The sequence below is a fragment of the Acartia tonsa genome, chromosome 11, assembly GCF_053477335.1.
Source record: "Acartia tonsa isolate MP-2025a chromosome 11, ASM5347733v1, whole genome shotgun sequence".
Classification (NCBI taxonomy): domain Eukaryota; kingdom Metazoa; phylum Arthropoda; class Copepoda; order Calanoida; family Acartiidae; genus Acartia; species Acartia tonsa.
Genome location: NC_137270.1, coordinates 42,767,556 through 42,784,100, shown reverse-complemented (window position 1 = coordinate 42,784,100; position 16,545 = coordinate 42,767,556). Strand labels below are relative to the sequence as shown.

The 16,545-nt window shown below is 32.2% G+C and overlaps 1 protein-coding gene across 1 annotated transcript in view; it reads right to left on the bottom strand.

Moving 5' to 3' along the window:
- LOC145331741 (nephrin-like) overlaps window positions 1-16,545 on the bottom strand; it is a 103,458-nt gene that overhangs the window by 76,109 nt on the left and 10,804 nt on the right. Inside the window, exons 3-8 of the mRNA XM_080176574.1 lie at window positions 14,429-14,473; window positions 13,731-13,782; window positions 13,204-13,266; window positions 8,150-8,250; window positions 6,835-6,870; window positions 4,459-4,530 (exon numbers count right to left, since the gene is read on the bottom strand). Coding sequence (XP_080032700.1) covers window positions 4,459-4,530; window positions 6,835-6,870; window positions 8,150-8,250; window positions 13,204-13,266; window positions 13,731-13,782; window positions 14,429-14,473 — 369 coding nt within the window. The remainder of the gene's footprint in view (window positions 1-4,458; window positions 4,531-6,834; window positions 6,871-8,149; window positions 8,251-13,203; window positions 13,267-13,730; window positions 13,783-14,428; window positions 14,474-16,545) is intronic.

Sequence of the window (16,545 nt, the reverse complement as noted above, 5' to 3'; positions counted from 1 at the left end):
AAATAATCATCAATGATGAACAAACGGTAAAAAAAAAGGAAATTTTAGAGCGAATGTTCCGTGGTCTATTGCAGCTTGACCAATGGACAAAACAAGTTGTATATTGGACGCTCTCTGAAATTTTATCTTAAATAGTAGCTTATTTACCCCGTAGCGTTACAAAGTAAATCATAGAGTATCACCGCTACTTTAAAAAAGAACAATCTAAGTATTTTGACATAAAAAGTGAAATAAAAAACTCTTGTACAATATGATACAACGTAAATTCATTTTAAATTCAATCCTTTAATCCAAGAAATAAAAAACTTTTTTCCTGCTTTTTGAAATAAGATATCAAAGCGAAAAGGTGAAAAAGAAACTTTCTTCAACAATTTTGTACTGAAAAAAAAACGAATAAATACTGATGAAAATATTCTAATCTGTTAACTATCTCTTAAAAACCTGCTATTATTGGAAGTATCTTCTTGTATTAAAATGTTTTTTATGTTTTTGATATTTAGTTGTTGGTTACTTATTGCTGAGTCTTCATATTTTTATGAAAGATCTTTCAATTAATAACACCAGACAAAAATCTAACTATGGCGATAAACGCGCATCGGATAGGTGATAGGTTCTAATCTTATCCCAACACTGCGTCATAATCAAAGAAATCAAAAAGACCGATGCTACGTAAATAGTTAGTTTAGTGGGAATGCTATAGCCAAACACATGAAAATCATATTCATGGCTTTTTAGGACTTTCACCAACCAAAGGGTTGGTTGTCTGAGGAACGTCGGACTATATAATCAATGATGCACATAATTAGGCAAGATTTGGTTCAGAGATACAAAATAAGATCTTGTGGTGTATCTCGCCCTCTATTAGCTACGCAGGGTTTAGTAAAATACAGTACCATACACCACAGTGCGTATGAAGGTGCTTTGACTTTTGTGTCAGAACCTAAATTGGGACATAGTGCATTTCATTACCCTAGGTTAGGTAACTTCATTTCACTTTTCAACAAAATCTAAAATGCTAGGAGTTACCGCATAATCATGACAAGAAAAGCAAATATTATTTATTCAAAATTTTGAACAACTTTGCTTTTATAAAGTCTGTCATAAAACCTCTCTATATTTATTTAAGTAAAACCTGATAAAAATGGCCATGAATCAACTCACTTAAGGAGTGGTTTTATGAAGAACTTTATGAAAGCAAACTTGTTCAAAATTTTAAATAAATAATCTTTGCTTTTCTTGTCATGATTATGCGGTAACTCCTAGTGGATGAAAATTGAACTTGAAATTTTCAAATCTAATTTTCTCAAAAACGGCTGCATTTTAGATTTTATTGTAAAGTAAAATGAAGTTACCTAACCTAGGGTAATGAAATGCACTATGTCCCAATTTAGGGTCTGACACAAAAGTCAAAGCACCTTCATACATACTGTGACACGTAAAACAGCTTTAAAAATCATATTTTGTGTAACTCTGTATAAACACTCTGATACTAAATATATTGTTGTTGTTATGGAGTAGTCGGGAGGGCGGGGGGGTTAAGCCAAGGATTTAAAGGGATAACACAATGGCCGATAAATTGATGTACATCCTAAATGATGATACACAAAATTACCCCTTGTCTAGATTACAATTAGTGGTTGAAATGTTTAGATACTTAACCAAGAAATGAAAGTTCAGTGAAAGTTCCCAAGTTTGTAAAGTTAACAAATAAAAAACAGTATTATAAGACTTTGGGGACTAGTTGAATACGCAGCCCAATGTCCCCTCCATCCCTGGGAATTCTGAATCAAATTTTGATTTGCATCAAAATTTTGAGAATCACTCAAAAAATGCAGAATTTTAAAATTGAGTCAGAAATGAGAAATGAAACTGTCCTCTCTACCGAAAAAAAAGCTTTTGTACATTTAGGTTCTGTTCACACGTCCATATGGCACTCTGTATAATGTACAAATAAATGCGCAGATAGCTTGAAAGTCGCCAGTACTCGAATAGTGATAAGAGAGTAAATAAATAGCCTAAAACCACCCTTAGACTTTAATTTATAAATAAAATAGCCAGGACTTATCTAAAGATTCTCTTAAATGAAAAATTCTATCGTTTTAGTGATTGAATTGAACTTAATGTACAAATTATAAACTTTACTAATTGGATTATGTTTAACTCAATTTTATTTAAACATTTATTTTCTTAATGTATACCAACGTCTGTTTTTTTCGGTTTTATAATTATTTAATTTTACTGATTTCTTTGGCTGCGCTACTTATGAACAACGCATTCCTTTTTTTGCACAACAATTCTAGTTTATTGTGGATTTTTTTCAGGATGCAGAGAGAAGACAAAGGCAGAAAATTAATCTACATCCCTTTCTTCATCCCTCAAATAATTATAGCAAACAAAGAAGACTTTTACTATGCAAAAAAATATTTATAGTCCATATTTCTATCCCTTCTTCCCTGGAAATTTGTAATCTTGAATCTATAAAGGAAATGAATTGAAAAAAAAACATTTTGAAATCAATTTACCATTCCCTAAAAACAGCAACATCACAAGTTATTGAATGAAAAAAAAAGTTTCTACATTTTTTTGTTCGACTTTGGCCCCTCGGGTCTAACAAAACCGGAATTTATCTTATAACTGATAATTGTCTATAATACGGTTTAGATAATAACTATTACTTAATAAGCTATAATTATATCCAATTTTGTATTTTAATCAATATAAAATTTGTTAGCTATGTTTAACCAATAATGCCATCCTTGTTTAGTCTGTTCATTGCATAATTGTACACAAAGTTTTAAATGTCTTTTCTTACATTAATAATTGCATACGGGCTTAGCAGCTGTAGCTGTTTTTAAATGCCACTTTTTTAGCAATCTACAACTACAAGATGTCTTTTTGCAGCTATAACTAGCTGCCCTATCCTGCAGTAATAAAGTAACAGCAAGCGAAATAAATCTAAGATAATATTTGGGGGGCAGAAAAAAGGACGTTAAGTCTCCCCCCAAACGACAACTGAAAATCACTAATAGGTTTGGTGAATTTATTATGTATGTAGTCATAGCTGCTAAATTAATTTTAGTCACAAATATTGTCAATCTCTTTTTTCATCAAATAAATCTATAAATGTAGATGTTAGGGACCTTTTTCGTCTGCTTGCAAATTGAGTTCTTCTTTTTTATAGCGACTTGGCTGTGTTAATATCAGCCTCTACCAATAACGAAATTAATTCGGGAAAAAATCATGAAACCTATACGATTTTTTCAGCTGTCGTTGGGGGTGCAACACATCGTAAAATTGACGACCTCTACATTTGCCCCCCAAATATTATTTTATATTTATTTCGCTTGTTGGTTATACCTTATTCCTGGTCAATATTCCTAAAGCTATAGGTTGATTTTCAAAGACACAATTTAAAGGTCCTCGGGATGGGGATATCCACTTATTTAACCCTTTTCCCCCTCTATTGATATACTCTACTTTTCAGCAATCGTTATAGAAAACGTCTAAAATACACTAGTTGACGAGCCCTAGTTTTCATGACAAGTACATTTCTTCTTGAGAATCTTTAACTTTATCATAAAGGTCAAACATATGTTTTTGTTTCAGATCAACAGCTTTTCTATAATTTACTTTTTCGGGTGAGAGAAACTTCTTTTGATTTCAGAAGATATTAAAATCCTTAGGCAATCTCAATGTAAAAAGAGTGTCTTAAAGGAAGCCTGCAGGAAATACACCAATTTAAAATGACATTTAAGGGAATTCTTAAGGGACAATTCAAAAGATGATGAATTGTTTTACAGTTTAAAAAATATTGATGAACAAAATTATTGGTGGAACAGTTTAAACACTGGTAGTTTGTTCAAATTAATCAAGATTTATTCTAAGTGCAAAGAGTTTTTAATCTAACAAATGATAGAACGGGTTTACATACACAACATCGGGAATAGTCCTTTCCGTGGCAACGCCCCTTAAGGGGCGATTCGTCGTATTTTTAAAATGGCTTTTGATAGATTATTTTAGGTTAGGTTAGGTTATATTGGGTTAAATGATTGTCCCACATGGTTAGAGCCCCCCGCAGGGGCTAGAAATAGGAGAAAAGCTACTGTGAAAAAAAACGAAGAATAGAACCCTTAAGGAGCGTTGCCACGAAAGGGACTTTACCAATTTACTCCAATGTTTGCTTCCTTCTAGGTTATAATTCCTAATTAGTAATTATTGAACTGTTTTATACAAATAATGTTATCTTTTTATCATAATTTTGTATCAGGGCTCGACAGCTGCGCATGATCCTCAAATTTAAAACCTCTAGTGTGACAAAAAAAAGATGGATTGTCCGTTTCGGAACAGGTTTAGACATCCACTGAATTTTAAAGTTATAATATGACGATTTCACTAAGGCGGTTTCGCGGCTGACGCGTGGCTGCCGAGCCCTAATATGTATTTGCAAATTGAACTTACCAACAACCCGTAGCCTGACCCTGTGGTACTTTGTTGGGCTCTGTCTAAAATCAACTCGGCAGGTATAGTCACCTAAAACAGAAAAATATAGTTAGAAAAATTTGTGTCTTAAAAATTGTCATAAGTAAAATCAATCAAAAAGTTGTCTCCCTCCAATATACGTTTTTAAGAACAGAGATATGTAATACTTTTTTATGTTCAGAAATTATCAATCCATCTACACTCTATGTGTTTTTCTCTTCTAATATTGAAGATAGAGGTCTAAGTTTTTTAAAGAAAATTTGCTGAATAATGCATAACTATAAGAAATATCGTTTTATCCATCGGTTCAACATTTCTTCTCTTAACTACAACAAATTTTAAAACAACTTTGTGTTTCTCAAAATCTATCAAAGATAGACTGCTAAAAAAAGTTTAAAGGTTACTACGTCCACTTGCCATTTATACTCTACATAAAGTCTGCCTGTCTGTCTGTTATGCTGCTAATTGCTTACCTGTCATCAAGGACGCCCAAGCCTTTTTTTGAGAAGGGTAAAATGAAGGGTGTAATCTAATGTATTTTTTAAAATTTTGTAGGGGGTAAAATAAGAGGTTCAAAGTTCGAGCTTTGTTTCTTATGGATGTTATCATCCTTGTTTTATGAAATACAAATAATTTGTATTTTTATTAATTAATTCTAACTAATTGTATATCTAATGATGGATACATTTTGTTTATAATTACATGTTAGCATACTTATTAACCTACTTTTACATTTCATTTTTAAGTAGCGCAGCTACTCTATACTTATTTTATTGTTTTACAATTTTTATAAGTCCGGCCCCTTTCCGAGGGGAGGGGAATGGTAACCAAAGAATAACTCACTTTGTCCGTTTGTCAATACATGATTTTTGTACTTTGCTTTTTATGAATGTTGTCATCCTTGTTAAAGAAGTGTTTTAGGTTTACAAAAGGCAAAAAAAAAATTTTTTTTAATTAAAACTATTAAATCAAAAATATATTTTATTTTGAAAATATAAATTAATGTTCAATTTAAATCAAAGTAATTTAATATTTGAGTTACCTAAATTTATGTCATGTAGACATTATAATAGAAGCATATCTGCTTCTGTTGTATTAATATTAAAATCAGGAATTATGGAATATAATTATTTACTTTTTAAAGATAACTATAACTATGTATAGTAATATACACTTTTCTCTAATTTTTTGTGTATCAACTTCATTGTTATTTTTTATCAAAAGAATTATCATTTTTCCTGCATTTTTTTTTCTTTACTCTACTGTTAGATTCTAATTGGTGTGCTATACAAGTGGACTATATTAATAGATTTACTTGTTATATTGTTATTGCTGCGCTACTTATTGACATATTTGAAGCTTTTCTATAACTAGGGTCGGTCCGTCCGTCCGTAACGGATAGTTTTTTTCGTTAATTTAGGCATGTTAGAATTGTCCTATCGATTTCAAACTTTGTATGGTGATAACTGTAGTTGTTAAGTACGATTTAGAAAGCAACTCTATAATCATTACTAATTTGTCTGTACGTCCATTTTAAACATGTTGATTTTTTACTTTTTTAACAACAAATTTTTATGTGATCTAATTATCCGATTGATCTGATTTTTTGTATACTAATTCCTGGGACAACAAAGTACAATATTATAAGCGTAGCAACTCTATAATTAAGTCCTAAAAATGTAAGTATGTCCATAAACATTGTTCTATATCAAGCAGTTTTTCAACAAATTTACTTACAATTTTGCATCTACACATTAATATTCTGATTATTCAGTTCTGACACTGTACAAGTGTTGATGTCCGTTTGTCCTACCGTTTCAGCGCTTCCCTTTCATGGATGTTGTCATCCTTGTTTATATACAAATTCACGATTAGTGTCCTAGTTTTGCTATCGGTTAAACTTTAATGCTATAAAACTTGATTGTTCATCTTTTATGAAAAAAATTCTACTTTTTCCTGACTACTTTTTTCACTACTGTTAGCTTATTATTGCTTGCTTGTTATTAACATAGTCCTTGTTTTGATCCACAACTAATAACATATTTTTGCTGGTTTTTTTTCTTAGTATATAACTTTAATGTTTAGTTGTTAGCTTGTTATTGCTGCGCTAATTATGGACATGGTTGTTCTTGCTCAACATATATCCGCAACTTTATAATTAATCAGGGCTCGGCAACCCCACGTAAGCCGCGTGTAAGCTACAGTAAAATTATAATTTTATCACTTTAAAATTCAGCTTAATGTCTCAATCTCTTCCTACACAGAAATCCATCTTTTCAGAATTTCTTTTTTTGCACACAATCGGGTTAAAACTTGAGGCTTATGCGCGGCTGCCGAGCCCTGTAATTAACTTACCTTCGTCCTGCTCTCTGCTTACATTCTGAACCCTGACAACATTTTAAACAATATAAATATACAACAATTTTCTAAAGGAAAAATTATATTTTTTAGTAGCGAAGCTACTATATTTTTGATCATATCTGTACGACTTTCTGCCGTCATAGGTTAAAAAAAATTAAACTATAAATTGGCACTCTTATTGGTCAAATAAAACACTTCTCTATGATTGGCCACTTAAACACACACACTCCTCGTTTATTGGCTAAACTTGCTCTCTGTTTGGCAAAATTAAAAGACACACTCCTGTCTTATTGGCTTAAAAACTGAACTTGCTCTCTGATTAGTCAAATAAACATAAACACAAATAATTTCCCTTTTTGGCTTAGATTTAAATATTTAGTGCTTGTTTTAAAACTTCTGTGGTAAATATATACTCTTTTGAGCTTAAAATCCGAACAATCCTCTCCATATCAATTGGAATCAATGGACTTAATGATATCGAGATGGATTTTGATTTTTGTGTATCAACCCACCTCCCCCCCCCCCCCCCCCCCAAATAAAACTATAACACAAGATATGCCTTGAAATTATATATAGGGGTTAATAAGATCTTAAGCTTGATAGAGACAAACAGACATCATTCTACTTTGCGTTAAAGATAATTTGTGTTTATAAAACTGATCACTCTGAATGAAAATTAATTTGCAAATTGCACAAGAGATTGATGTAGACGTGACATGTTTTGTCATAGTTAAGATTTACATAAATATAATATAGGAATACAGGGAGAGGACAATAGACAATAAACTAAACTAAAGGGGGCTATACACGAATGAGAGCAAGAGTTTTTAATCACCTTTCACCAGCGAATCTAGATATTTTATTGGTTAATTATATAGACTAAAAATTAAGTTTTCACCATGGTTTTGTAAGAAAAAAAACTTTGAAATAATAAGCATTTTTGGATGAAATATTATCAAATGTTTTGTTGAGTTTTAAATTGTTGTTTCAAGAAAAGTATATTATTTCTATGAAAAATGTACTTTTAGAAAAAGAGGTGGTAACTTGCAATATTGTAAACAGTTTAATTAATGTACTTTTGCTTTTTACAACATTTGAAAAAATACTTAACATTCCAAAGTATTTTTGATTAAAACCATGGTAAATCATAATTTTTTTAATCCATAACTACATTAATAATAAGCCTATATTCATTCACCAATAAAATACTCAGTTTCACTGCTGGAAGGTGCTTAAAATCATTTGCCCTAGTTCCTTCAAAGTCCCCCTTACTAATGTCATTGACTTCTTTGATTGTTTAAATTCCTGAGTAGGGCAGGTGAACCAGGTAGGTATGGATAGAACCTTGCTCTGTCTCCAAACACACTTGGCTCTGACCAGGTATCAGGCTGACCGCTCTCACTAGGAGACCTGAACATAATATAATATGAATAGAACCTTGCCTTGTCTCCAAACGCACTTGGCTCTGACCAGGTATCAGGCTGAGCGCTCTCACTAGGAGACCTGAACATAATATAATATGAATAGAACCTTGCTCTGTCTCCAAACACACTTGGCTCTGACCAGGTATCAGGCTGGCCGCTCTCACTAGGAGACCTGAACATAATATAATATGAATAGAACCTTGCTCTGTCTCCAAACACACTTGGCTCTGACCAGGTATCAGGCTGACCGCTCTCACTAGGAGACCTGAAAATAATATAATATGGATAGAACTCTGTCTCCAAACACATTTGGCTCTGACCAGGTATCAGGCTGACCGCTCTCACTAGGAGACCTGAAAATAATATAATATGGATAGAACCTTGCCTTGTCTCCAAACACAATTGGCTCTGACCAGGTATCAGGCTGACCGCTCTCACCAGGAGACCTAACATAATATAATATGGATAGAATATTGCTCTTTTTGAGATTTCAATATTTTCCCTAAATGTTCACAAAAAAAAGAAAAAACTTTAATTTTTAGTAATGTTTTTCAATGATTTTCAAAAACATTGAAAAATTATCCAATGATGTCATTGCTGTAAAAATTATCTTTTAAATATTCTTTTTCTAAACGTCAAAAATAGTTATTATCATTATTCCTAATTATGTACCTTTCTTGATTTTAACCTCCACTTTATGAATGTTGTCATCTTTGTTTTTTTTAAAAGATTCTTACTAATTCATACTATTTTGTACAATGTGTGAAACTACATAGAAGTGAAGACCAGAGATCTTAATGGATATGACAATAGTTTTTAAATAATTGTTCATCCCAAATAACATTAAAAGATTCCCATATAGCATCTTAAAAGGATCTTGGACAAAGTAGCTTCGGACAAAGTAGCTTCGGACAAAGTAGCTTCAGGACAAAGTAGCTTCAGAACATTTACTTCAGAAAAGTAGCTTCCTAAGAAAAATTGTCTCCAATATGACCGCAGCGCTCGGCTCCCTAGCCTATAACCTAACCTAACCTAAGTTAGCCTCAGAACATTTGTTTTAAAAAAATATCATCAACTGATAATACATAGGTGGTTTAGAATTTCGTGGATTTTGCAAAAAGTGGTTGATGGATTTTTACAATTTTTAATATTGTTTTTACAAGTTTTAATAATGTTTTTACAATTTTTTGGTAAGGTTAGGTTAGGTTATAGGCTAGGGGGCCGAGCGCCCGCGGCTACGCAGGCCAGGGGGCCGAGCGCTGCGGCCATGACCTTTATTAACAGTGGAAGCTACTTTCCTTAAAAAGCTACTTTGTCCTGAAGCTACTTTGTCCTGAAGCTACTTTGTCCTGAAGCTACTTTGTCCTGAAGCTACTTTGTCCTGAAGCTACTTTGTCCTGAAGCTACTTTGTCCTGAAGCTACTTTGTCCTGAAGCTACTTTGTCTGAAGCTACTTTGTCCGAAGTTACTTTGTCCAAGATCCTCTTAAAATAATGGCTTTTAAAGTTCAGACTCTGCTCGTTTAAAACCTTTTGATAAGATTTAATAAGGTACCCAAAGTTTTTAACCACAGAATGAAAAAACATGTTTATAAAACTTTGGTTAAAAATGTAATATACACTCCAATGTTCCCTCCATCTCTGTATAAGACGGATGTCTTATCATTAGATATCATATAATTAACAGAATAGTAATGTATTAATATTTGGGAATTTATGGAAAGGTAAACTAACAAAAAAGTAGCAAAAAAATAATACATTACCATAGATGACTAATTAGACACATGAATCCGTCAAACATAAAAAGGAAATTTGGATATTTGTGGCTGATTTATCATATAGGGATAAAATATAAAATGACTGTCCTTTCCTACTAAAATTTTTTATATCTATTGTTATTTAGTTTTGTTTATATAATATGTTTTATGTAGGACAGCTTATACGTCCTAGTTTCTAAAAAGATAAATTTTCCTGTGCTGTTTATAGTTTTTGCAATAAAATGTTTAGAGAAGGTAAAAATGGAATTATGAAACATTATATATATTTAAGTTCTCTTTTTTGATATCATTGATATCAAAACATTTTTAGTAGCTACTGCATGATTATGATCTTTCTGTCCGTCAGTTTTAATTTTAATACAATTCTTCAGGGTTCATTCTATCACTATAAAATTCAGCTGGATGTATAAAACTGCTCTTTAGCAGACAATCCTTCTTTCTGAAATTTCTTTTTCTGCTCACAAGCAGGTTTAAAACTGAGGCTTATGCGAGGCTGAGGCGCGGCTTCCGAACCCTGCAATTCTTATTCAGAATTTGAACAGCAATAATATTAATTTTTATGATTTCTCATATAATATTGTTAATTGTGCAACGTATCAGCATAATTGTTCTTTTTATAAGTTGTCTTACATATTACTTTTTCTGTTTTCCCTGATTAATATCAATAAGAAATAGGAAATATTCATATAAATAGATGCTATAAAGTTGGGTTCTAAAGATTTTATTATCACTGTCCTTATGAACAGTAACAGGATGTCTATCAGTATGTTTAAAAGATTTCTCTAACCACTAAACTGATTTTGTTCTCCTTTACAGTGGGTCCTTGGAAGGTTTATAACTATAACGAAATATAACTAGATGGTCGGCCTCTCCCTTCTTCAAGAGCCCCCATGAGGCCTTTAGGGGTGTAGCCGCTAGTCCTATTATATAAAATAATAATTCTTTTTTTATTGTCGGTTTAGATCCTGCTAACTAATGAAAAGATTAAGCTCTCCTTTTTGGGAAGCTTTGTATAAGTCTCAACTTCAGACTTTTTAACAAGTGTGTTGAAATAAACATGGGTGTTATATATTTTTCTTTCTACTTTTTAATTTTATTTTGGATATAATTTTACTGCGTAAATAGCTATAGGAAAACCCGCTTAAGATAAGTCTAGACCCCTGTATAAATAAGACATGGCACTGTAGGGAAAATAAATAAGAAAATAGTATTAAAATATCTAGAGGTGGTGTATTATACTGTTCTATCCTTAAATATAAGTAACAAGATGTATGTCTGTCTACTCGATTTTGTGTACCGAAGAATCTCACTAACTGCAAAACTGATAGGGTTCTCCTTTACAATGAAGCTTTTCATAAGTTGTGTGAAGGTTTTAGATTATTTTGGAGAAGGGTACCCCTCCACACTTCCAAGGAAATTCGCCCCTTGGAGAAAAAAACTAAAAATCTTGTTTACTTTTTTAAAAACTATAATTTAAAGTGCAGGGTCAACGGACTCCTTATTAAAACTTTTTTTAAAAACTTAGAAATATTTTCTGTAAGTTGAAAACAAGTTGTAAAGTAAATTAAGTCTATTTACAAATCAAATTAAAACGTAGTTTTTTTTCAATATTTTCTCAACAGTATTAAGAAAAAAGGGGATAATCTTTCGCGAATTTTCCTTAAAGTTGTTTGTTACTGTTTAGTCAAATGCTATTATTGAGTCAAACTGTTCTTAATTATGACTCAATTATGACATTTTCATAAATAAGAACAGCTTGACTTTAATAAGTGCATTTGACGTGCATAGTAGAGGCAAAGAGAAAGGAAATGGAAAAAAACCTAGAAAAGAGATGGGGTATAATTTAATTATTGAAGTAAATAAAAAAGGTAGGCTAAAAGCCGTGACATCTATAACTATTTTACTAGGGCACTATAGACAGCTACGCATTTAAATAAACAGTTACAAACAACTTTATGGAAAATACACGGAAAAAATTAAGTATTTGCCCTATTGTGCAGTGAGGAAAAAGATAAGAAAAGGTGGTTATCTTTCCTTCTCTCTTGCCTCTGCTTTTATGAATATAAATAAACAAATTGACAGTTATAAAAGGTAAATTGGGAAGCTGTTGATAGAGCCTAATAAAAATGACGTCATTCAGTATAAATGACCAATGAAAGAATAAATTTTACCATTGGTCATTTACAATGTATACTGGCCTATCATTGGTCATTCCTATTGTATGACAGACTTCGTAAATGGTTCAAATATACATTGGAGAGCAATTAAATATTTTTTTTATGGTAAACTTAATGAAAAGTAATTTTCTGAAACTTTTAAAAGCAAAGCTTTTCTATAATTAGGGTCGGTCCGTCCGTCCGTCACGGTAGCAACTCTATAATCATTACCAAAATGTCCGTACGTCCATTTCAAACATGTTGATTTTTTTACTTTTTTAAATAGCTTTTTTCGTTTATTTAGGCATGTTAAAATTGTCCTATCGATTTCAAATTTTGCATGGTAATTCCTGTAATAGTTAGGTACGAGTTAGAAAGCGCAGCAACTCTATAATCATTACCAGAATGTCCGTACGTCCATTTTAAACATGTTGATTTTTTTTACATTTTTAACAACAAATTTGTATGTGAACTAATTATCCGATTGGTCTGATTTTTGGTATACTGATTTTGGGATAACAAAGTACAATATTATAAGCGAAGCAACTCTATAATCAACTCTATAAACAATTTTGCTTTGACTCTTATACATTCGCATTCTGATTATTCAGTTCTGACATTATAAAAGTGTTAATGTCCGTTTGTCCTACCGTTTCAGAGCTTCGCTTTTATGGATGTTGTCATCCTTGTTTTTCTTTCATTTTATGATAACAGAAAAGTTTTTAAAATTTATTAAGATATTCTTTCTTTATTGTCGGGGGGGGGGGGGTGTTATTGGACGTTGTGCGTTAACCCCTATCCTTAATTTTGTTGTCATTCAATATTTTGTCATGTGTTATTCTTTCTTGGTGCTGTATCTCCTAGTGGGGTCTTAACATCTTGAAATATCCAAAAACCTCTCGTGGACCAAAGTAAAATTTACCCGTAAGTTGAATAATGAATCCAGCCGTTATCGAGATCTTAGCATACAATCATGATTCATATTACATAGAATTAATTAATTTACCTGCTATCATAACTATAGATTGGTGTTCTGGCCTCCTTTCTGTACCACAGCACCAAATATACACTAAATAAAATTAAATAAGTTTAAATATTGTTAAAATTTAAAGTCTTTCTAACTTGCTAATATCTTTAAAAAAACATGTCATAAAAAGTAAACACCAAATTTTAAAACACTATGAGACCTATGAGAAGCTACACAAAAAAAGGAAAGCCATATTGGTCTAGCGGTTACCGAAATTTTTTAAACATTCTATAGATGTTATCAAGGATACTAATGGTATTTATTACTCATTTCCAACCTGAGGTGAATTCTTAAAAAACTTTTGCCTTACTAAAAATTCCTTGCCTCACTAAAATTAGTGAGGCTCGCAAAAAATTTAGAGGGGATAATTTTGGCCAGAAAAATGAAGTTAAATCACTCTAAAATATTTATAAAGCCATTTGAAAAGAACAACCCACTGATACCAACCGTTTCCGAGATATTTAGCTTATTTTGAAAAAACTTTCTTAATTAAAATTTGTTCTTACCTATCTCCCGTTTCTTTATCATCTAATGAACATGGTAACTCAGCAGCGCCCCCTAGTAGAATAATATTAGATTAATCCTTATAATAAAGTAACAGGATGTTTGTCTGTGTGTTTGTGTGTTTGTACCGAAGGATCTCGCTAACCGCTGAACCGATCGGGTTCTCCTTAACAGGGTAGATTCTCATATGTCCCGGGAAGGTTTATAACTATTTTGGGGGAGGGTACCACCACCCTCCCTAGAGAAATTATTTTTTTTTTAATTTCTCAATTTTAGAAAGAGAGTTCAACGAAAAACAAACGTAAAACGTAAATTTTTTTTTACTTTTTCTTTTAAAATCTAAAATAAGAAATTAAATTATTAAATTCGACTCTCTCCTCCTCAAGTGCCCCTAGAGGCCTCTAGGGGCGTAGCCGCTAGTATTAGATATAATAATAATATCTTTATCATCTAATGAACACGTCAACTCGGCAGCGCCCCCTATTATAATAATAATGAATTAATTACTCTTTCTCTTCTTTTTCTTTCTTTTACCAATTAAGATACATTAAAAGTTACAAAAATGTTTAATCCAATTGTTGAGCGTCTTTTTCAAAATGGGAACCAGTATAATGTACACTCCATTGTCCCTTCCCTCCAAAACAATCATAGAGTGAGAAAAATTAAAAATTAAACATATACATCTAAATAATTTGTATACCTTGAATTGCTTCAACTACTTCATAAACTGCGTCCGTGGCTCCATCTAAAAAAAGGAATAATTTTAAAGAATATTTTCAATTGTGTATTAGCAAAACTTTTTAAATGTGATAAGTCATAATTACAGTTATTATGACTATTGGACAAACAGACTAGTTCTCATTTTATAGAAACTGCGGTACAATAAGGAAATAAATACTTTTAATTGTTTAAAGAATAGTTGTTTCTCACATCGTATTTTAAACAGCTTTCCGCGGATATAGAATGTAGAATTATAAGATTAAAACCAGTTTTTTTAGCACCGAGATGCCGAAGGCACGGGCTAAAAAAACTGGTTTTAATCTTATGATTGTACATTTTTATATTCGTAAAAAACTAGATATAATACGATGCTAGACATAGTTTTTTCGTATGGATGAGAACCGGTTCCTATCCACCGGATTCAAATAAATACGAGAAAACATATTTTTATTTTCAACCAAAATAATTATATATTGTTTTATATTTTTATATATTTGTATAATAGGATTATTTTAACTAAAAACAAACAAAGATAATTTTTTCTTGTTTTCTTTAACTGAAAGTAAATAGTTGTAAGAGAAGGCTCGGCACTTGCGAAGCAGCTTATAATGCCTCATCAAAAATGACGTCATACAATACTAATGACCAATGATAGTCCAACATATATTTTACCATTGGCCAATTACAATGTATACTGGCCTATAATTGGTCATTTGTATTGTATGACGTCATTTTTACTATAAGCTGCTTTGGCAGTCGCCTATTATATTGCAACTTGGTTGCAGCTAAAAATTAACAAATCATAATATTTGTCGGCGATTGAAGATTATTTTTAAAAATGGTGCTTTCCAACAAATTTTACCAATAGATGGGGTAATTTTGTTTATATTCATTGGAAATGTATACCACTTTATCGTCCATTGTCCTATACCTTAAGTTCTAAGAAGAAACGAGGGTTACTACAGTTTCGTATTTTATAGCTTTTGGTGAAAATCAGCTACAATTATCAAGATATGAGGTTGCAGCAGGGATCTACGGGGATACGGCTAATAAATTGCTGTACATCCAGCTGTTGATACACAAAATTACCCCTTATGTAGATTACATTTAAAGGTTGAAACGTCTGGACACTCAACTAAATAAATCAACCAGCCAACGAATAAGAAGAAGAAGTTATTATAAGACTTTGGGGACTAGTGTAATAAACAGCCCAATGTCCCCTCCCTCCCTGGGCTGCTGTTTATCTGAAACTGGGTGAGGGGTTAGGAGGCCACTGGGTTCCAGGACAAACGCAGGATTGACAAACATCGGAGTGGACAAACGCAGGATTTTCAAACGTCAGAGTGGACAAACGCAGGATGGACAAACGTCGGAGTGGACAAACGCAGGATTGAAAAACGTCGGAGTGGACAAACGTAGGATTGACAAACGTCGGAGTGGACAAACGTAGGATTGACAAACGTCGGAGTGGACAAACGCAGGATTGACAAACGTCGGAGTGGACAAACGCAGGATTGACAAACCTCGGAGTGGACAAACGCAGGATTGACAAACGTCGGAGTGGACAAACGCAGGATTGACTAAAATATCGAGTTAATTAAGTATTTCTTTTATACAGGTGAGGTTAGGTAAAGCTATGAATATACAAATAAGCCCCGCGTGGCTGCGGCTGCCTATCTCTGATTGCTGAAGGTAGTTGTAGAGTGAATCCTAACAAAACAATAACAATATAAACTTTTGTTTACTTCAAACTTCACTTTTACAAGAGCAAACCATTTACTCTCTCTCTCTCTCTCTCTCTCTCTCTCCCTCTCTCTCTCTCTCTCTCTCTCTCTATCTCTCTCTCTCTCTCTCTCTCTCTCTCTCTCTCTCTCTCTCTCTCTCTCTCTCTCTATCTATCTATCTATTTTTCTATCTATCTATCTATCTCCCTTTTGCAGTACTTTGCTCTTTTTATTATCATTATAAGCAATTCTCCTTTAAAAGTCTAAAGTATTGTTGTATTATTTTTGTACATTTTGTGGATTTTTCAACTTGCTTTCATTTTTCAAGAGATTATAAGGGATAATACAATAGATGAGAATTTGAAACATATTG